The 22,289-nt window shown below is 36.4% G+C and overlaps 2 protein-coding genes across 2 annotated transcripts; both read left to right on the top strand.

Annotated features, from left to right (window-relative positions):
- Positions 1–468: 468 nt before the first annotated feature.
- On the top strand, positions 469–15,729 carry LOC139139237 (uncharacterized oxidoreductase YjmC-like). Its single transcript, XM_070708083.1, has 10 exons — positions 469–742; positions 2,551–2,739; positions 3,557–3,618; positions 4,792–4,944; positions 7,053–7,188; positions 8,410–8,528; positions 9,309–9,404; positions 10,236–10,346; positions 11,064–13,455; positions 14,971–15,729. The coding sequence occupies exons 1-9, from the start codon at positions 487–489 to the stop codon at positions 11,112–11,114; spliced, it is 1,173 nt and encodes a 390-aa protein (XP_070564184.1). The 5' UTR covers positions 469–486; the 3' UTR covers positions 11,115–13,455; positions 14,971–15,729.
- Positions 15,730–16,580: 851 nt separating this feature from the next.
- Positions 16,581–21,806, top strand: LOC139139236 (actin-binding protein IPP-like). Its single transcript, XM_070708082.1, has 4 exons — positions 16,581–17,529; positions 18,776–19,798; positions 20,578–20,798; positions 21,230–21,806. Exons 1-4 carry the CDS (start codon positions 17,238–17,240, stop codon positions 21,452–21,454), a joined length of 1,761 nt encoding a protein of 586 aa, XP_070564183.1. The 5' UTR covers positions 16,581–17,237; the 3' UTR covers positions 21,455–21,806.
- Positions 21,807–22,289: the final 483 nt, after the last annotated feature.

The following is a 22,289-nucleotide window of genomic DNA, read 5'->3' as shown; positions in this document are numbered from 1 at the left end:
AAGTGATGTTGCTGATGGCATGTAGGCCTAACGGATCTTGAGATAAATGTGCTTCTCCCACTATTCTACATGTCTTATTTAGGGAAACTCAATAGATGTACATTCTAATTGGTGGTGTTTTCAGTGTTTATGAGTTCATAAATCGTCACGGTGTATAGTAGATTCTGTAGATTGATGTCACTCACGATCTAGACTGTCGTCGTAAGCTTAGGCCTATGTCATGCAGTGATCGAAATAGATACTTTAAAAGTTACAGTGTAAAAAGTCAAATCAATATTTGATAAGTTAAAATCATATAGAAACTTGTTGTGAAATCTAAATGCCAGAATCTGCAAGAAAAAATGCCAGAATCTACAAGATTAATTTATATTGGTAGGAAAAACCTACATGAGGTACATAACCGTGTTTATACGGTCAACAATATCAAGGAATAGCCCGACAGCGACGAGTCAGAACGAGGCTGTGGGTAACCCCGGGAATTCCAACATGGCGTGCCACATAGGGAAGTATGCAATAAACCGTGCTATTTTTCGGCCATTTTACGTCACTAAACTAAGAAGAAGAAAATTGTCGACGGAAAGAAACGGTCAAGAGATACTCGTAGCCCGGGAAGAGGCTGAAAACTTCATACAAAGATGCATGGAATCGGTAGGCACAAAACCCAAACACGCTAGAGCGCTTGGCCAAGTATTGGTTGCCGCTGATTACAGAGGTCACTTCAGCCACGGTCTAAACCGTTTAGGTAAAGTATTGCCCCTTACCAGGATAATTGTAGACAAAGTGGCATAAGCCTCCTTTTGCTGGGATCCTAGCCCCACTAGCACAGGCGTTCGTGTACATGTAGACATCCTGCTCTGACACAGACAATAGAGAGGTTTAGTTACACGTAATTACGTGTAACTAAACCTCTCTATTGTCCAGCTATAACGAACGCCTGCGAGCGCTGGTATTAGCCCAAAGCCCATCAATCCCCCCTTGCCAGCTTCACTAGCTGCGGGTGTTTCTTCGGGCAGAGACCCTTCGAGACTGTGGTACGTGAATCTGACCAGACCGTGCGGACCGGACGGTGCCTCGATATCGAGGCACCGTCCGGTCCGCGATGCACGATTGTTTTGAGGAAGAGAGCTGTCTCTCAAGTCACATAAATATGAAAGCATCAGAGTTGATTCAATGTATATCAGTGTCATTTTGTGGGCAAGGCTAAATAAAAACAAACAAACAAACAAATAAAGCAGGTAAACATAAATATATAACAAAGATAGAAACTAAAAAATACATGAATAAAACGAATCATGTAACGTGACTACATAACAATCGGAAGGGTTCCTATCTCAAATGAATAAATTAATGAATGAATAAATATCAATAAACAAAACACAAATTCTTTATTACATATATATAATATATATATATATATATATATATATATATATATATATATATATATATATATATATATATATATGTTGATAAATAAATAACTGAATTCTACAACACCTGACTAAACTGCAATGGGAAAAGAGGTTCCAACACAAATCACATAAATTAATAAATGAAAATAAATAAATAACTCCTAGTATATAAATAAACTTAAATAATACTGATCACGTGACCAAAAACTTGACTCAGAGTTAAGAAAAGTGCCTTTATCCTCTGTCTTCTCAAATCGGATATGAAGTACATAGTATCATGTACCTTTTGTCAAATGATGTTGTCACTTGCTGTTATTCATTTCATTAAACCATAAATTTGCTTTCTGAGCAGCACATCAAAACTATAAATCCTATTACTGACAAATATATATATATATAATATATAATATATAATATATATATATATATAATATATATATATATATATATATATATATATATATATATATATATATATATATATATATATATATATATATATATATATATATATATATATATATATATATATATCACGTGTATATATATACATGTGTATTTATGTGTCCATTTGATTTTAAATAGTGTTACAGTCTGCTTTACAAGGCCAGTTGTAAAGACTGTAACTTTTGATGAATTTTTTCACAAATTTTGTTATGTCAACTACAGTTTCCTTTGATCCTCCCTGAAACTTGTTAAGATACTCAGCATCCGACTTGTCAACTCAGCCTGTACATTTGTCGACTGCACTGTTATTGTTGACAAGTGAATTCTGGTCCAGACAATTAGTCAAGAGTAAACATTACAATTTATTCATACAGATGCTGTGTTCAAAAGCTAAGTAGTAGGTGTTTGGGGAGTAGAGTAATACATTGCAATCGGCATATAAACCAAAAAAGTCAGAAAATTGTCAAAAGTTAGAGGTACTGGCCCTTTAAAATAGCCCTGAGGTCTTGTATGAGTGCTATCAAAGTAATAGCTTTCAAAACATTAAATCGATTTCAATCGATGTATAAAATCTGTTTTTTTCAACATTGAAGACAATATTGCCATCAGGGTTTATGATCCTGATGCAGTAACCCGAGCTCTTCTATCATGTCGCAAACTGATTTAACTTAAATTTTGTGTCCTTGTGCAGATATGTATGCTAATGACATAAAAAGTGGTACAACAGTTAGTGACACAGAACCAACCATTGAAAGGGAATTGGCAGCTACAGCACACGTCAACGGCAATAACTTACTTGGCCCAGTGGTTGGAAACTTTTGCATGGATCTTGCCATTCAGAAAGCCAGAGATGTTGGCGTTGGATGGGTTGTGGCCAAAGGTAGAGAACCAAAGCTGATGATTCATTTTGAATGCTTGTCTCTTTATAGATTGGATTTGGATTTAGTTCATCGGAGTTGTACACATAAAGACATGTCTGACCTCGGAAAACTGTTCCAGTCTGTAGTCGATACAATTATCTTATAAAATGTACAAACTATGATAGTTTTGCATTTCATGAGAAAATGTACCAAACAGACAGTCAAAACTGCAGCCGCTGTTATTAATAATCCCGAACAGTTCAACAATGTATTGCTTTGGGGAATGACAATGAATAGCTTACCCTTTACTGATTTTAACCAGATTCTGACCAGATTTGATTTCAATCCCATAAGCCGTTCTTGAGATATTGTGCCCACAGACTTACAGAAAGACAGACACTTTAAGACAGACAGACAGACAGACAGACAGACAGACAGACATTGGTGCGACATTAGCTCATGAGTGTGAACACATGAGCTAATAAAATACCTGCATACTATATGACAACAGTGTCTTTATCAGAAAGTCTTCAGTTAAATGTAATGCAAATGTGAAGGGGCAATGGGATAGAAATGTGATGCTGTATAGAAATTTTTGCAAAAGTGCAAGATCACTTTATAAACCAGTAATTTTATATGGCCATAAAAGCATGAGTAGTGTATGAGAAAATCTTTTTCGCTCTTTCTTTTTGTGGTAGAAACAAACTATAGGGATTGAATATATCACAGCAAGAGATAGGTACTAGCTTATTGTTGAAATTGCATAATGCATCTTTATTCATATGCTTCCCAAAAGTTATCTGTTGTTTTATTACTTTGTTTTCATTATATTCATAGGTTCAAATCACTATGGTATTGCTGGCTGGTACAGTATGCAGGCACTGGAACATGGATTAATGGTAGACACATACTTTTTGTGTGATAAAAAAAAAACTTCCTCAGAGAGAGAGAGAGAGAGAAAGAGAGAGAGGAAGAGTGAGAGAGGCGGTATAAGAAAAATTGGTAGTACTTCTATGACTGTGTATTGCACATTGTTTAGTGATATTCAAGCAATCTATTTAAGTTATTTGAGATGCTAAAATGAAGTCTCCCTGAATCTGAGCTTCATTCTCGGTACCTTAAATACAATTTTGCTGACCAAGTGAGCAATAAGAGTCTCAGGCAGTCAACCATATTTTCAATATTGCAGATTTCTACAAGTAAAACACGTTAGGATTACAGAAGGCAAAGTAAAATTTAGGTTATACATGACTTTTATGCCATTACATTTGTGTTCAAATTATTTATTAGAAAATTATCTCAAAATGCTGTTGTGATGAGAAGTTAACTTTTTACCCATAATGCATTTCAATATCATGTAGTTTGACCCCCTAGCACAAGAGAAAAGCTATTGAAGGTAACGAGAATCATCAACCACATTTCGGTAAATGGTGAAAGACTGTCAGCAGTGTTTTCTCTCAACTGTGCAATTGCGCATATTGTGCATTTGGGGCCATTGTCTGCCGTGAAAAGGTTACTGACTGTGCAGAAATCGCGCACAAACCATAGCAAGCAAAGACGTCCTCCATATGAGTTGTGCCAAGTGCACAGTCTAGTGTCCTGTGACTTTGCTGTTGTTTCTAATAATACTCCTTCGGAAATAACAAAATATTGCCTGTCATTCAGCTTTGATGACGTGCATGATGTGGTACGCATCGAAAAGAACAGCCAACGACATAGTTGCGGTTGAGTCTCCATGGATACTATTCAATTGATGTTCATATTTTGATAGCGATAAAGTTTGAGAGCAGAACTTGAAACACTGTATCAATGATTGAATTATGGAAAATTCTAGTGTTAGCATAGTGACTCCCCCTTAAAATGTCAAGTCTGTCCCCTAATTTTGATGAATAGGGCACAAAGTGCCCCTTTCTTTGAACATGCAGAAAACACTGTATCATTAGTATCAGTATTGGCAAAAGAAATATGCTTAATGTCAGTCTGGATGCTGAAAACAGAAAGAGCTCCAATAGCCTATAGAAATGAACCAAATCTTCATGAACATGTGTACATCATTATTATTTACTCTTCAGGGAATGTCATTTACAAATACATCACCACTACAAGTGCCTACCAGAGCCAGAGACTGTGTGCTGGGAACCAATCCAATTACACTGGCTGCACCAGGGATTGGCGGCGACAGTTTTGTACTAGATATGGCAACATCCACTGCAGCCATTGGCAAGGTATGCTGTATATTGCACTGTGTGCCGGCCCCTTTCAGGTCACAATCAAACTAGCCAGCTGTACCAGTACAACTTTCAGAGATATCTCTGTGGCATTATGTTGTATATAGATAGTCAGGAACTTGTATTATTCACTGTATTAATTTTTGGGGACTATCGCAAGCTGTGAAGAATTTTTTTAGCCTTTAAAATACTGGTACATGTATATATGTACACTGTGATTTTACTAGTTTGTAGGGCTTAAAAATCTCAACATCTTACTTGTTATTGAAAAGAGAATGAAATAATTACATATTCTGTTTGTGTATATGTGTGTTGCATGTACCTATATATACAATTAAATACATATAAATACCCCATATACACACATATGTATGTATATATATGTATGTATGTGTGTGTGTGTGTCTGTCTATCTGTCTGTCTGTATGTCTGTGTGTGTTCTGTGTGTGTGTGTTCTGTTGCCGTCAGTTATTGCACCAAATCATTGGGTCTTAATTGTCATCATTGTGGAGATACTGGGTGCATCAAGCCTACTCATGGCCATTCATGTAGATCAATGCATCCGTCAAGTTTCAGCTGTCAAGTACTAATGTTTGCACTAAAAAGTCCTAGCACTGACTTCCTTTCAAATGGGAGGTATTGAAAAAAAGGGGAAGTTTACTTTTGTGTCATTATACTATCTCTTTGATCTTTGAGAGCTTTGTTTTGGTCAATATATAGGTGGGGGCACAGTTAGCGAAGTGGTTATGCTTCCTCTCGTCATAAGTTTTATCAATGGACCTGGCTATTTATGTACCGGTAGGCATGTTTGGATTTGATCACAAGTTTATGATGATTTATTGTACATCAGAGAAATGAGGCCAGGCTCACTGATCCAAAATAGCAGCGTTGAAAGCGTAGATGTCAAACATGTTAATTCCCCATAATTACTGGTTGTATATTTTGCAAATCTATTTCTTGTGCAATGATTGTTACTGGACTATCTTGATAAATTACAACCCTGTTGGTTTATGTGGCCAAGTTTAAATTCTGTGAAGAGAATAACTGTGCTGGCTTTATCGTCTCTCTGCAATGAAAACCATATTAAGGTAGAATGTGCCTCGGGGACAGATATTCAGACTCTCAAACTTTTACAATTCTTTTCTAATATACCACTTGTGGGGGCCCATTTTAACCCTTCCACCCCCAGTTCTCTGTGTACAGGTCCAACTTTACCATAGAAAACAATGGATTTGGGACAAACCATGGTGGTGAAAGGGTTAAAGCTCCTGGAGTGAGAAGTTTTCACCAGCTTAGTTTTTCGAAATTCGAAAACTTTTTTTTTTCTCCATCGGGTTAACACAGGGATGGTGGCATTTTTTAATTTGAAATATCAATAATCTTGGGTTATTTGTTTATCTAGTGCCAAAATTTGCATGGTGACCTCTGATTTTTATGCTTGATTTTGAAGGAGAATGGTTGTGAGATTCCTTATGGAAAGTTTTAGCAAAAGTTTTGTCTCTCACTTTCGAGGCGTATACTACCCTAAGGCTGCACAGTGAGTGTGCTTTAAACAATGATTCACATTGATGTATTGTCTCCTTTAAATCTCTGAGCAGAGGATTTCTTTGCTCAAATAGGTTTTTGTGATTTTATGTAAAGTGTTCATAGGTCATCTGCTCAGATCAGAATATCAAATTCCTGATTCAACTCTATCACCGTACACTGATGTTATGTTCTCTGTTTCTGGAGGACAAACTTGACCCCGGGTAAGGCCAAGACAAATCCGGCAAAGGTTTGTTTGTAAAAGCAATATATGTGAACAAACAAAAGCTAACTGAATAAATAACTCAATAAATATTAGTAATAGGAAACTGGAAGAAAATATGAGACTTGGTCAAGAGAACATAGAATGAGGGCAGTTCAGTTTTAACAGTATATTGTATACATGTAGTTTGTATATTACCGATATAAGAAAAAAATTGACAATCTAGCTGATTGGAATAAAATGTGATCCAGACTTTATAAACAATGCTTAAAGTCAATACCATCATTGTGTCTTGATTGTCTAGCTGTCTTATTGATGTACATTGTCCAATAAAGTTCTGTCTGTTATTCCCTCTTAGGTGGAATTTCATGACAGGAAAGGTGTTGATATTCCCAATGGATGGGGTGCTGACAGTAGAGGCATAGAAACCAACAACCCAAAGGCAGTCCTGGATGGAGGTGGACTGATGCCCCTCGGAGGCTCTGAACAATCAAGTGAGCAATGCATTTGCAGCGTTATCTGTGAATCTTTTCTTCACTATTTCTTTGGTACTCTGTTGTCTGTTCTTCCTTTCTGTAGGGGCAAACTTAGATTCCTTTGAAACTTTAGCCCTTGAAATGTAATAGTCGCGCCAGCGGCTTACTGACTACGCATGCGCTTATTCATAATATACTATGCAACTAACCAGAAGTGTACCCTACCTTCATGGGCGCCGCCATGTTTTTTGAGTACTTGTAAATAAACAAATACAAAACGTGCAAATTATTATTTTATAACATGCCATTTATAAAATACATCTTTTGTTAGCCAGTTAGTGTTATTATTCACCTTGTCGCTGATACAAAATATCGTTAATATCACGCGTAAAAAGTAGAAAATGGGAGAAAACTGTCGTGCATATGAACGGGGGGTGGGGGGGGTGTATACGCAAAGAATGCTGGGATTGAATTTTAGAAAAGCGCCCCTGTGTCAATAACTAGATTCAAAACTTGCCACTTTTTAGACGGAACGCTCTAGTTTTCAGCTTGCAAGCGGAAGGTGGGCAGTGCGGTTACCATTGCAATGGTAACGATGGCATAATACGTCCCTTGTTTAACACAATAGGCTGTTATCATGGTAAAAATTGCCAATTTTTGTCCAACATTTTTACACGTTACAGAAAATCTGTTCCTGCACTGCTGCAGGGTTTGACGTCATTTACGTCAGTGTACGTACGTGAACTGTTTTCATCAGAGGGAAAGTGGGCATAGTTGTCATATATACGTATATGAAGTAACAATTAATTCTATTTTATCATGAATCAATGCAAATAACATTGCCAATCTTAACCCCTGGCGCGTCACATAGGGCTGAGCCCTCTATAATATTATGCAATCTTAGCAATGAAAGTGACTAACAAAACATTGAAAGGGTTTGGTTATCCCTGTTGTTATATTGAAATTATATATATATATATATATATATATATATATATATATATATATATATATATATATATATATATATATATATATATATATATATATATATTATATCTTTATTAAATCATCTCTTTGAGCAAATTTTCCATTCCCAAAATGTTAACCATCACTAACTCCTCTGCAGAGAGGTGCAAAGTTTTGAGAGGACACATTTGAGTTGTACCAAAGCTAATTTGGTGGTAAATTGTGTTATATAAGTGTGAGTCAATCACAAGTTATTCCATTCAATGACAGGTGGATACAAAGGCTATGGACTGGCACTGCTGGTGGAAATATTTTGTGGTCTCCTCGGAGATGCCAAGTATGGAGCAAACATCAGGAAGTGGAGAGCCACAGGAGGATATGCAAATTTGGTAACGAACCATTTCATTGTCAGTCCATCAGTGGTTGCAAGCCATGAATACATCTGTGTGTCCATCAATCAAGATTTTCTTCTTTTTTGTAATTTGCATTGACACGTTAATCAGAGTTTTAGTGGACATGCAGTTGTTGCGTTATTGTCACATTATTCCGCTATTACCACCTTCGTGATGATGATGATGATGATGACGATGACACTGATTGTGATTATGATGATGATTTCAGCCCCACGCCAGTACAATAGACATGTGATATCTGAATGTGTTTGCATCAGAGAAAACTTTCTAGAGTATGTGGCACATCAATGTGGCTCAGCACGATCACTATCACCAACAACATCATCATTACGATCATCATCATCATCACCACTACCACCATCACCACCATCATCATCATCATCACCATCATCATCATCATCATCACTATCATCACCATCATCATCATCATCATCATCATCATCATCATCATCATCATCATTATTTGCCATCAACTTTATCCTTATGATGATCTTTATCACTACCAACACCAAAATCATCTTCATCATCACCACCATCATCATCATCATCGCCATCATCATCATCATCACCTCCATCACAATCATTATTTGTCCTCAGTTTTATTATTATGATAACAATTATCACTACCAACACCAAAATTATTATCATAATCATTGTCATCAATCATCCACCCCTTTTTGTGCTGTTCCTGATAGAAAGTCTAAATATGTAATTACATGTACCTGATCTCAAGAGTTCAATTCCTTGTCATTCCAGGGTCAGTGTTTTATTGCCATCAATCCTGATGCATTTGCTCCTGGTTTCCCGGAGAGAATGCAAGACATGATGAACACTTGCAGAAATCTCCCTCCTGTAAGTAATATCCATAGTAAATACATGAACTTGGAAATTAGTTTCCCTTAACCCCTTGACTACATGTACCACTAAAATTTCTGAACCAAATATACTGTGAACAAGTGAAGGATCTTGCTGGAATTTTCCGGCACTCAAGGAATGTTGTAATTCATCATGGCACTGAAAACTTCTGGCATTAAAGGCAGTAGAGGGATTGATTATCTGCAATGGCTGGCTTTCACATCGTAGGACGCATGCATGTTTGGACGGTTTAGTTGTTGTTTCTTTCCCTCAACAAACATGCCATCATGATAAAACAAGACCAGCTTTATCAAATGAGATAAAGATTCACACTAATATTGCCCCTCTTATCCAATGCTGTTTTCGGCTACTTACTAGTTATTGTCAAGAAGCATTTTGCAGAGTGAAATTTCACATCAAAAGTCAGTTCAAGTGAATTTAAAAAGACATGTACATGCACTAGTTAAGGAAAGAAAGAAATACAGGAAAGTGTGGCATTGGTTTGCTTCTCATTGCCAGACATTGTTGAGAAATTTGAAAAAGAGGTTACAATTTTGTGACTAGAAAAATTCACATATAATTACTTGTGTGAAGATCCAACAAACACATTATTGAGAAAAGACAGCTCAAACTTTAAAAACCTCAATTTTGTCTGTGCATTTGGAACTTCTGATAATGGTGAATCTGCAGATAAGCTTTTATGTCACCCGGTGACCTCAGCCCCTATGAAGTGAAAATGATCATAAGCTTTTCCAGAAGAATTGTAATATTGGTGGTGAGTTGTAATGAAAACGTATTGACTATGATCACTGCTATGTTTGACTTCAGGCAGAAGGCGAGAGTGAAGTGTTAGTGGCCGGTGACCCAGAAAGGAAACACATGCATAAGGTGGATACTGAGGGTGGCATTAGATATCATGAAAACTTAGTGAATTTCCTGGTAAGCCCTGCACATGTACCTTCAGCTAACTCATTTCAAAAGTTGCTCTGTAATACTGTCAACTGTATCAAGTAAAATATTCAAGAAATTAAGTTTTGATGTGCCTGCATTTCAGCACTTTTTTGAGTACAACACTCTTGTTCATAATATTTCATTGATATCTTTGAACAGGGCAAGATTTGCTGTTTTATTCAGTGCCACAGTAGATCATGCACAGATCAGGATTGAGAGGCTCAACAATTGAAAGAAACACAGACCTCCCGTTGCTGTTGTTGTCCAATATCTGACACAACAAAGTGCCTGTTAGCCTGCAGTCACGGCCTGTTCACGAAACCAATGCATGGGCTTGACATTGTTTTTTCAGAAGCTTAACATCTTTTTTGGCCTAACCAAATTCATTGTCTTCTGCTGTATATATCATATCGTAATTCTGTCATATTAGATGTCTTTGTTTGAATTCTTCAGGATGGACAAGATTTTCTGCAAGCTCTGTCACTATGAGGAGCAAGTCAGTGTTTTTTGCAAAGATTTTTGAAGATAGGTAAATGCCATGGAAGCCCCTGTACCAGCTCTGCTGTCCCCTGATAGCATTGCATTGGTATAACTGAGGGAACCCTGGTAACATGACTGGGGAAATGTGGTAAATTTTACTGTGCTTTGGCCTAAACAAAAGCAATACAACTTCATACTTTCTACATGTTTTCTTCTCTCATGCAGAGTGATCTTGCCAGTGAACTTGGTGTTGAGCCCATGAAGATCATTAAATAGACTCTACAACTCCTGACATCCTGCTGTGCACTGTTGAAAACAGGAAATGACACTATGGATGGACAACAGTCTGATTTCACATTTATAATTTAACTTTTTGGTCTCAGGAACACTTTCAGGTTTCACTAGCCTTTTGCCATACCATGACTATGGCTTTGTGACTTTCACAAAGGGCATAATGGATTCATGTGTATGGTAAGGCTATTTTCCAACCATTGCATGATCTACCGGTAATGAAGTTTAAGAAATGCATGAACTTGTTATTATTGGCTTGACACTAGTATAATATGTGGTATATACATATAGTGTACCTGCAATTAGTTGTTTTTGTGCAATCTTTCAAAAAAGCAGTACGTACGATGAGGTGTCGTGCCTTTTGTTTGGTATGAACACCATACAGAGCTTTTTAAACCAGACAAAGTCTCACGCAGCACAGAAACTAATCAGTGTTCAAGCCTTCAAAGTGTGGAAAAGGGAGACTGACACAGTACTACAAGAAGAAGAGATAGCCAAGTAGACAATGGAGCAGAGGCTGTGAACAGTAATGCATTGCCTGTTATTGTAAAGCACTAACAACTGAGAAAAGAAAGTCTTTAGATTTTTCATTTTCTCTTTCAGAAGTACAAGGATGTTTAGCTCCATGTACTGAGTAAGTTAACGAGAAAAGTCTTCCTGATGGCTCTATATCAGTTTGAAATAACATTTGGAAAAACCAAGCGTATTTCAGTCTGTTGTGCTTGCACTAACTTACCTACTTAATGTTGTGATATTCAGCTGCTCATGTTTTCTTTTCACACAACTGTTCCAGATACATTTTCTCACACTTGACAGGCTCACAAAATACTGATGAAATCAATGTCAATAACTCTTGTAGAGTACAGTATTCCAAAAAACACACAGAGTTACTATAGCTTTCATTGCCTTTCACAGTATCACCTTCTGTGTGATCAAAACTTACCTTCGAAAACAAGGGACAGAGACCAGAGTTTGGGGATGAAAGAACACATATCTATAAAAGGTGCTGGGGATACCACGTATACATGAAGTCTTTCAGCGGAGAAGATAAATAAAATTATGTAGTTTTCATTTTCTTGCAACAATTTCAGAATTTTTTCTTCTGTCTCAGAAAACTACCTGGAAACTTTGATAGAGGTTACAAAAATGTAACTTTTTAAGTTTTAACCCAATAATCTTTCACTTCTTTTGAAATCTAATTTATGGAGGCTGATAGGTGCATTGCATTGAGCAATTTTATTCTCTTTTTCTCACAGACAGAAATTTTGAGGGCTCTTTGCGCCATACATCTCCAAAATCAAACTTTGAAGATTTTGTCTTTAACACATTGATACTGTATCTTGACATTGATCATGGAAAACCGTATGGATGACAATATCTTTTCTCCAAGACATTCAAAAAGATTAATTGTTAATCAAGGTGTGTGGAAATTTAAAATTTTCACAGTGATTTTAAATATCATGTAGATGAATTATGAATAATTTAATTTAAGCATTATTTAAGTTTTTGTGATAGCTTAACTATATTTTTTTACAAATTAATATTGTAAAAAATGATGCTGAATATGAAACTAATCAACAGCTTTTATTATAGTTTCTTGTATTCTTTTTTATTATAGTTTTCGTGTATTGCCTTTATTACGATCATCATGTGCTTTTGGAAGTATTTTCATCAGTCATAATATGGTCTTGATGAATCCTTGCAGACTTGATTTGATCTAACAATATGTTTTGCATATGGTGTGTTTAAATCTCTATAAAGGGAAAAGTAAAAATGTTTTTGATACAAATGTGTCTTAAATGGGCAGCCATTATACTATTTAACATGCATGTTCCAGCTTGATATTAAAGGTATACTGTCACCTGTTCCGATTTTGCCACAGTTACCATGGAAAGAGAAAATCTAACCAATCAAAGATTTTAAGCGGGTGGCCGCTTTTTAAAACAGCGCCCTCACATGGGCATTTTGAATACAAGGAACGCCCCTTTGACCATATGTGGGCATATTTAGATTACAGGTGACTGTATACCTTTAAAGTCTATCTGCAGTGTAGAGATGCCTGCAAGAGGTCCAATTTCACAGATGCAAAAGTATGGATTCAATATCATGGTGAAAACAATTCAGTGTAGCCATGTCCATTGATGTTTTTAACGTCTTTGCTTCCACATGACACCATCATTCATATACCCAGGGAATTGTACCTTCTATATCAGGATTTGATATTTCAATTTACATCTTACATGTACATGTAAAAGGTTCTGTTTCAGAACAGCAATAACTATCCAAAGTCCTGACATTTTTCCCCCGGTGAAATTGAAGTTAGCCTGCTTACTTTTTAGCTCCGCTGTCAGCGACGCGGAGCTTATCAAATAGGTTGATTTTCCGTCGTTGTCCGTCGTCGTCCGTCGTCGTCGTCCGTCAACAATTGCCTTCTCCTCTGAAACCGCAAGTCCAATTGTTTTGAAATTTTATATGCAGTTCACTTGGGGTGACCTCACTTAAGTTTGATCAAATTGTGGTGAAATTTGCATATTTGTATTTTTGGGGCATTTTTTGCTGTTTTTGGTAAAAAAAATCTTCTTCTCTGAAACCGGTTGTCCGATTTCTTTGAAATTTGATATGCAGCTTACTTAGGGTGACCTCATTTAGATTTGTTCAAATCTTTGTGAAATTTGCATATTTGTATTTTTAAGGCAATTTTTGTCATTTTTGGTAAAAAAATCTTTAAAAATCTTCTTCTTTAAAACTACCGGTCAGATAGGTTTGATATTTGGTACATATGTCCTTAGAGATGATCTATTTCAGATTTGTTCAAATTGTGCAGAAATATGCAAATTTGCATTTTTAAGGCAATTTTTGTCATTTTTGGTCAAAAAATGTATTTCTCAAAAGGTACTGGTCTGATAGTTTTGAAATTTGGTATACAGGTTACTACAGATAAGGTAAGCAATATATATTGAAATTATGGTGAACTCTGTAATTTTGTATTTTTGGGGCAATTTTTGCCATTTTTGGTCAAAAAATGTGTATTTCCAAAACTACTCATCTGATAGCTTTGAAATTTGGTATACAGGTTCCTACAGATAAACTAAGTCATATTTATTGAAACTATGATGAAATCTGCAATTTTGTACTTTGGGGGCAATTTTTTTCGTTTTTGGTCAAAAAAATGTGCATTTCCAAAACTGCTGATCTGATAGCTTTCCAATTTGGTATACAGGTTCCCACAGATCACTTTAATGATATTTATTGAAATTATGATGAAATCTGCAATTTTGTAATTATGGGGCAATTTTTGCCATTTTTGGTCAAAAAATGTGTTTCTCAAAAAGTACTGGTCTGATAGCTTTGAAATTTGGTATACAGGTTTCTACAGATGAGCTAAGTAATATATTGAATTTCTGGTGAAATCTGTAATTTTGTGTTTTTTGGGCATTTTTTGCCATTTTTGGTCAAAAAATGTGTATTTCCAAAACTACTAATCTGATAGCTTTGAAATTTGGTATACAGGTTTCTATAGATTAACTAAATGATATTTATTGAAATTATGATGAAATCTGCAATTTTTATTTTGGGGGGCAATTGTTGGCGTTTTTGGTCAGAAAATTTTATTCTCAAAAAACTACTCATCAGATAGCTTTGGTTGACATGTTCTTAGGGATGATCCGATGTGATATATTCAAAGTATGATGAAATCTTCCATTGTGTATTTTTGCAGCTATTTTAGCCACTTTTTTCTGGCCACTGCATTAAGCTTTCAAAAATTTCCACCTTCTTCATCAACATGTGTCAAAAATAGTTTTTCTCTACATAAACACAGCGGAGCTATATCGGCCGCTAGGTCACTTGTATGAAAATAGTCCAACAATCAAACTCTTGTTTCCAAAAACAGAAACGTCAGAGTGCATATATTATCTGTTTCACTGACTTGTTCAGTCATTTGAAATTAAACTCTTTGCCAGATCAAACACTGAAATATATCTTTTGATTGTATACAATTATGCCACAAAATAAGTCGGCAAAAATTTCACCAAATAATTTAATAAATTAACTTTTGTGAAATGAGATATTGCTGTTAACACCACAAAGTGTATAGAAAAGTGCAGGACTTGCATCTCACACAGGGATGATTTACAACCTTTAAGGTAGTGTGTGCCTGGGAAGTGAAAGATTTTTGCTCAAACTTTCCTCAGTAAAACTTTCAACCATCCTATAACAAAGTCAAGAACAAAAATCAAAAGTTTAGCAATAGCTTCACAAATTACCTATTAAACATTTACCAATATTTGAAATTTGAAATGGCCACCATCCCTGTTTTAACTCTATGGGCGAAAACTAATGTTTTCGATTTCCAAAATACTTAATGTAAAATTTTTCTTACTCCAAGAGCTTCATAATGAGCCCCAAGTCAAGCAGTAGATCAGAAAGGAATTGTAAAAATTTGAGTCTGAATGTCTATACATGAAGCGCATTCTACCTTAATGAATTTTTAATGTCTTCTGATAGTTTTTGCATCATTTGAATTTCTGATATTTGAATACTCTCCAAACTGTATCATCAATAAAAGAAAACAAAATAACAATAAAGAATATTTCATTGATTTCCATTTTCATAATTTCACGTACCTTTTTTTAGATGTCTGCAGATTAATGGACACACCTTGGTTGTGATCTAAAAGGGATTTTTTAGGGGGGGCTCTAAAAAAATTTATGGTATGGTAGACTCTCTAGGTTACCTACAATTCAAACAATTTCTTTGTGTCCACTCATCTTGTCTTGCCCAGGTTTTTAATAAATTGAACACAGCATTGTAGCCATCAAAGGGCAGCCAAATAACGTTGACCACTGTACCTTATACTGTAGCATCTTGATATGTCTTAGGACTGGGCACAAATTTTCAGTTCAGTAAAGTTTGATCAGTTAACAATTATGATATCTTTAAGAATGGAAGTCTAGCCGTTTTAGCAAGACATAGGTCATTTTAATGGTTTACGTGTAGTTGGAAACAAACCTGCCATGTATCACTCCAAATGGCTTGAAATGTAATATAACTCAGTTAATAGAGGAAGATATCCTTCTGTAGCACCACACCTTTGTAAGACTCGAAAAAAAATCCAGACGAAGACACACATTGTTTGAGAGTCTTCAGTCAAATGTTGATTTTTCTATTATGGAAATCAAGATTAAACATATGCACCGAGCTCAACTAGACTTGCTGTCTGATTTCAATATTATGCCTCTCCATGGGTTGAAAAAACGATTGTTTACCTGAGTTAATCATGTGACAAACAAAAGTGGGAAAAACAGATTATGGATATGTATAGAGATAAGCTTATTGGTTATTAGCTTGGTGCTGGAATATGGATCTTGATATAGGCATCTTCCAGTTTCTGATGCCACCGCTGGCGGCGCTGTTCAAGCCGGAGACCTTCGTGTGTCAACGGGTCAGGTCAACAAACTTTGATCTCAGATCAGAAGTCCAGAGGCTAATGTCTGTAAAAAGATGTATGGCAGTATTTACCAATGGATAAAAGAATGGACTATAATTTGACAGATTTACACTAATCTTAATGGGCTAAAGTGGTCTTCTTTGTTCTACTTTCCATGGAAGTTGACTTTAAGATATGTTAAATTATTAATTGCGTGAACGAGCCAGGAATCAGGTGATACCTACACGGTATTTTGTCAACATATATATGGGCAGCCAATGATTCGGTCTCCTCTTACGATTGCAGGGCCTCTTTTACAGATGGTAACTGTCCACATTGATGAAACACGTAGAGTGAAAATCGTCCACTGATCGCACCAACTGTTCATTGTGTGTGATTTTGTAACCAAAGCATTTTGCAAATGGCCTGGCCGGTTAATTCAGATGACGAGAAACTGCCTGTACCATTCCGAGTCTAATTTCGATAAACATTGTCATTGAAACTTTAAAAGAATGCAGCAAGGTGACGAGCTAACCCATATTGACTTCAACTAGTCCGATTAGCCATCGTATGGACATACATGAGAATGTGTGTCACACTACAGGATTTTGCGTAATTTACTATCTATGTGTTGTCTGTGCTCGGAAAGTGTTATCGTCAAGCCAAGCGATCGATGAGCAATGGCTTGTTCAGTAGCTGCTGACGATGAGAAACTACACTTTTCTTCTCGCGACCACGCTGATGCACTACTCAGTAAATTGGACAGGCTTCGAGTGTGCAACGAGTTCTGTGACGTGCGGCTGAAAATTGGAAGGGAGCTGTTTGACTGTCATCGTGTTGTACTGTCGGCATGCAGTCCGTATTTTCATGTGATGTTTGCAGGAGGTATGAGCGAAATGCGTAAAAATGAAGTCGAAATCCATGGAGTGGACGGCAGTGTCTTCAGCTTGTTATTGGATTTCATCTACACAGGTATGTCGGTGCCTGTATTAACTAACGGTGCTCCTGACAAATATTAGGTTGTCTGAGACAACATTCAGAACACCGTTGATATATGGTAGACACTTTTGTTGTCATCATCATCATCATCATCATCATCATCATCATCTTGTTAATAATGATGACAACTGATTCATAATTTATTGTTCATTTAAATTATGAGAAACTATAACACATTTCAAAGAAAGAAAATGGACAAACTGGTAATACCTCTTTGCATTTTTTATCAAAGCTGATTCTTAGTCTGATTAATTACAAATATCATTTTACATTTCTAATATTTTCCAAGATTTGAATTGAATTATATCGTCAATAAATTATACTTTGTCAATTCCATATGATGAAGATACTCAGACAGCATTAAACGGTCAATTATTGTAATAATGTAGGAATTTTATGAAGAAGTACAGCATCTTTTTGAACAGTCACGACTTTGGAATTTGCAAAACAGCAAATCCATTCTGCTATGAGTGTTCAATGGCTGAGTCTAATCAGACAAACTCAATGATGTCTGGCACACCAATATAGTTGGGATATTAATATTTGTTACTGTCCTTTACTATCTAGTAATATGCGACAAAGTCCAATCTCACTTCGTTTCAAATTTTGAAAGCTTAATAGCGCTTTATTTTGATATCTACACATTATGCCTTGGACAAATTGGTAAATTGCTATTTCATGAGTGTACAGCATCAGGAAGTCAATCCACAATCCATTCTATGTAAGAAAAATAGAGAATACAATAAAAACCCTTACAATTCGTCCAGAAGAAAATAATTACAATTTTAAATAGTTGAATTATTAGAAAATTAACAAAGCCAAAATATTTTTAGTGGTGGAATTATTTGGGATTTCAACTTTTTTGACAGTTCATAAGTGATATGCTTACCATCTTGAATGATTGAAACATAAAATGGTGATTTTACTGAAGTCCAGACTTAGTCATTATGAGCTGTACATTGTATTGTTCTGGGTATTTCAATGAAAACAAAATGTTCAAAACAGTTCGTCATGATTGGTTGGTCGAATTATTAGAGATTAAGAAAGTCCCAATTTCCATTGGTGGTCGAACTGATAAGGGTAAAATAAAATTACATTTTGAGAAAAAAATAGGATGGTCAAATTAATACAGTGGTCAAATTGATAGGGTATGTTTCTATGGTATGTTATGAATATGGTACATTTCATTAGTAAGTGTGAGGTATAATTATTTCAACAGGTGAAGTTGACGTCACATCAGGCAATGCACAAGAGTTGTTGGCTGCAGCAGATATGTTGGAACTCAGCCAGGTTGTCCAGGCTTGCTGTAATTTCTTGAAGACCCAGCTCCATCCTTCCAACTGCATCGGGATGTACAAATTTGCCAAGACTTTTGCTTGTGAGGAGCTCAGGAAAGCCAGTGAATCATATCTGTTCTCTCACTTCACCGACATTGTGCAAGAGGAAGAGTTTTATGACCTCAGCAGTGAGGAGATGGTGCACATTTTGAGCAGCGAAGATTTACGCATAGAAACTGAATTCCAAGTCTTCCATGCCGCTGTTGATTGGATCACCCACAATGCCGCGAACCGTCGCAGGTATCTCGTGCAGCTCATGGAACCGATCAGATTTCCGTTGATCCAGCCAAAACTATTATTCAACCATATACAACAGTGTACTGACCTCAGTCTGCGAGTGGCTCTAGGGATGCTGTTGGCCGAATACAATCCTGACCGGAAACTGCAGCCTGCCAGACCAGGAAGGTCACTGAGCAAGAAAACACTGGTGCAAGTGAAACCGAGGACTTGTGCAAGAAAGCATCTATACATGATTGGAGGGTACATGCGTCTGTCAGGAGGTCGATGGAGCGATATGAAGTCGCTGGATGTTGTTGAAAGATTTGATTCCTTCAGTCAAGTATGGTCCTACATGCCCAGCCTACAGTATCCACGCAGTAGCCATGCCATTGCTGTGGTTGAAGGATCCATTTACGTCGTAGGAGGTGAAAGTGACTCTCTGATTTACGACAGTGTTGAAAAGTATGATTTGGTTGGCAACCAGTGGGTTGAAGCGCCCTCGTTGACAGTTCCGAGATGTGGTCATGGTGCATGCTCAATAGGGCAGGTCATCTACGCTGTTGGTGGATGGATTGGCTCAGAAATTGGCAAAACTGTAGAATGTTACGATCCTGATTTCGGACAGTGGTACCAAGTTGCCAAAATGGAAACACCAAGAAGCTCATTTGGTTGTGCAGAAATGGATGGTCAGTATTCCATTGATTAGCAAGAAGGACAGATATTAGATGTTTGCTGAATGGTTACCAGTACAACAGATTCCTGTTCTGGGTATACACTAAAAAACATGATAAAACTGAAATCATATTTTTGTCATGATCATAGGCATTGGGAATGTTGATAGATCAAATTTAGAAATTCTGAAACCTGAGGTGTTCTAACATTAGTTTTGATAAATTTGGAAGAAATCTGATTCAGTGACTTGGAAACCTTTGAAATTAACCCATATACAGACTTGCCACAATATGTTACCAATGATTTCTATCATTGCTGTGGTAATTTCAATTTCATTAAGGTTTTGCTGCGTATGTGTTTTTGTACCTGCTTTTACATCCACAGCAATTATCATTATAGTCCTTTGAATGTTGCTGGATTTGTGTTTGGAAAACAGAGACTGTGTAGGTTTTATAGTTACAAATTTGCATTAGAAACTAGTATTTTGTAAGTTAGTAAATTGTTGGTTCAATTTATAGATTTTTCATAACAACAGTGTCACATGGAAAAGCACCTTTACAAAACAAAATCAACATCATATGCAGTTATTCGGATGCATATCAAAATTAAGGTCTTTCATGTTGTTAACAAAAAGATTTTATGTAATTTTATCCTGTAGAACTTTATCTCAAATAACACAAAAAAACAAAAATTACTGCACTTGGAAAAACCATATGGACCCTCTTTCTGTAACCAGAGTGATCCAGAGAAACATTTACATATCAAAATTCTTGACCCTGTTTCACTTTGACAGGTATTATATACTGTGTTGGTGGAATTTCAGACCTGAATACAGAACTAAAGACTGCAGAATGTTTTGACCCAGTTACCAAGGACTGGTCACCGCTACCTGACATGAAATACAGGAGAGCCTATGCGGCTCTTGCAATATTAAATGGAAGTCTGTATGCTGTCGGTGGTTGGAATGACAGAAAAGATGCACTCAATACTGTGGAGAGATATGCGCCTCATGAGGTTGGTATGGTGATGACCTCTAACCCCACTAGAAGACACACGGATTCAAGTCAAATTTTGGAGAACATACAAAATTTAATTCCATCCAGACAAATTTCATACTGGAAGAAAAGTATTAAAGGCATCATCAGGTTGATAGTACCACAAATTCAAAATGCTATTCAGGGTTATTTATTGTTTATTTTAGGTATTTGCAAAAGAGCTTAAGTTTTGAAATTGGCAAAAGTGAGAGCAGAGATTTCAAGACAAAATTCCATGGTTTTGCCTGACTTTATTTTCGTCATATTAGTATTCATCAACGGTAGTATCACTCCGCATTTGTGAAGTATTTTGTTATAAAACAGTTTTGTCAGTACACATTCGGACAGAAATGCTATTGTGCGTGGCATCAGGTACCTGAAAAGCCTCTAACAGTAATTTTTTTCACACAGAAAAAGTGGAGCCTTGTCACGCCGATGCTGACACCCAGAGCAGGAGCATCTGTCGCTGCTATCAATGGACTCCTGTATGTCATAGGTGGACGGACAACAAGTAAAGAGCACACCGCACCAATTACCTTGGACACTGTGGAATGTTATGACCCTGAAACTAATTCCTGGATTCAGCTGGGGTCAATGACTTATGGAAGGTGTGAGGGCGCTGTTGCAGTGATGTAAATTCACAGGAGCCTGGCTCTCAATTGGGCTTGTTGCTTTTGTAGAACTATATACATACATGATGAGAAGGATTAAAAATTAATCCGTAGTAAATCCTAGACTATGAAGAAGAAAAAACTACCACAGTTAGCCAGTGTGAAAAAATTCTTAGTTACATCCATGTATGACCACATTATCCTAGCACTCACACACAAACAGTTGACAGACAATTTACAGACCGTAAAACAACAGAAAAAGAAAGATATACTTGTATGTCTGGCCATGAAACCAGGAACTCATTTAAAGTGTTTTGAAAGGACTTAGTATGGCATTACCTTGGGTCAAATGGACGTCTCAGTTTCTTCCAATTTTTTGAATTCTTTGAGTGACAACCATTTAACAAAGACATTGTTTACTGCATCACAACAACATTCACTTCTGGTGATATGGTGGAAGTGATTTGAATTTGACAATTTTTGCCAAGTAGTCATTTTTTCCTGCCATTAAAAAAACTTTGCATGACAAAGAAAACAAAAGGGTACAGCATGATCCAAGGCAAATACATTCAGTGCCACACGTTGTCATTGGTTGCTCATTTTAGCTATTTTTGTATATTTGCATGGAGGCTGAATGGAACACCCATTTATATATTCAAGCTTGTACAAGTAGTTCAAGTCCATGGTTAATAATTGTACAAATGTCCTTCAGTGAGTACATTTGCATGAACTTATTGTAGTTTTCAAGTAAGATTATGAAAACAAAGGCAAAAAGTTGCAGCGTAAGTTTTTGTTTGTTTGAGAAAGACTGTCTTTTCTTGTATTAACATTAAAATGTACTTACAACTATCGGGCAAACG

The sequence above is a fragment of the Ptychodera flava genome, chromosome 8 (genome assembly GCF_041260155.1).
Source record: "Ptychodera flava strain L36383 chromosome 8, AS_Pfla_20210202, whole genome shotgun sequence".
NCBI lineage: Eukaryota > Metazoa > Hemichordata > Enteropneusta > Ptychoderidae > Ptychodera > Ptychodera flava.
This window is presented reverse-complemented; position numbering and strand designations above follow the sequence as displayed.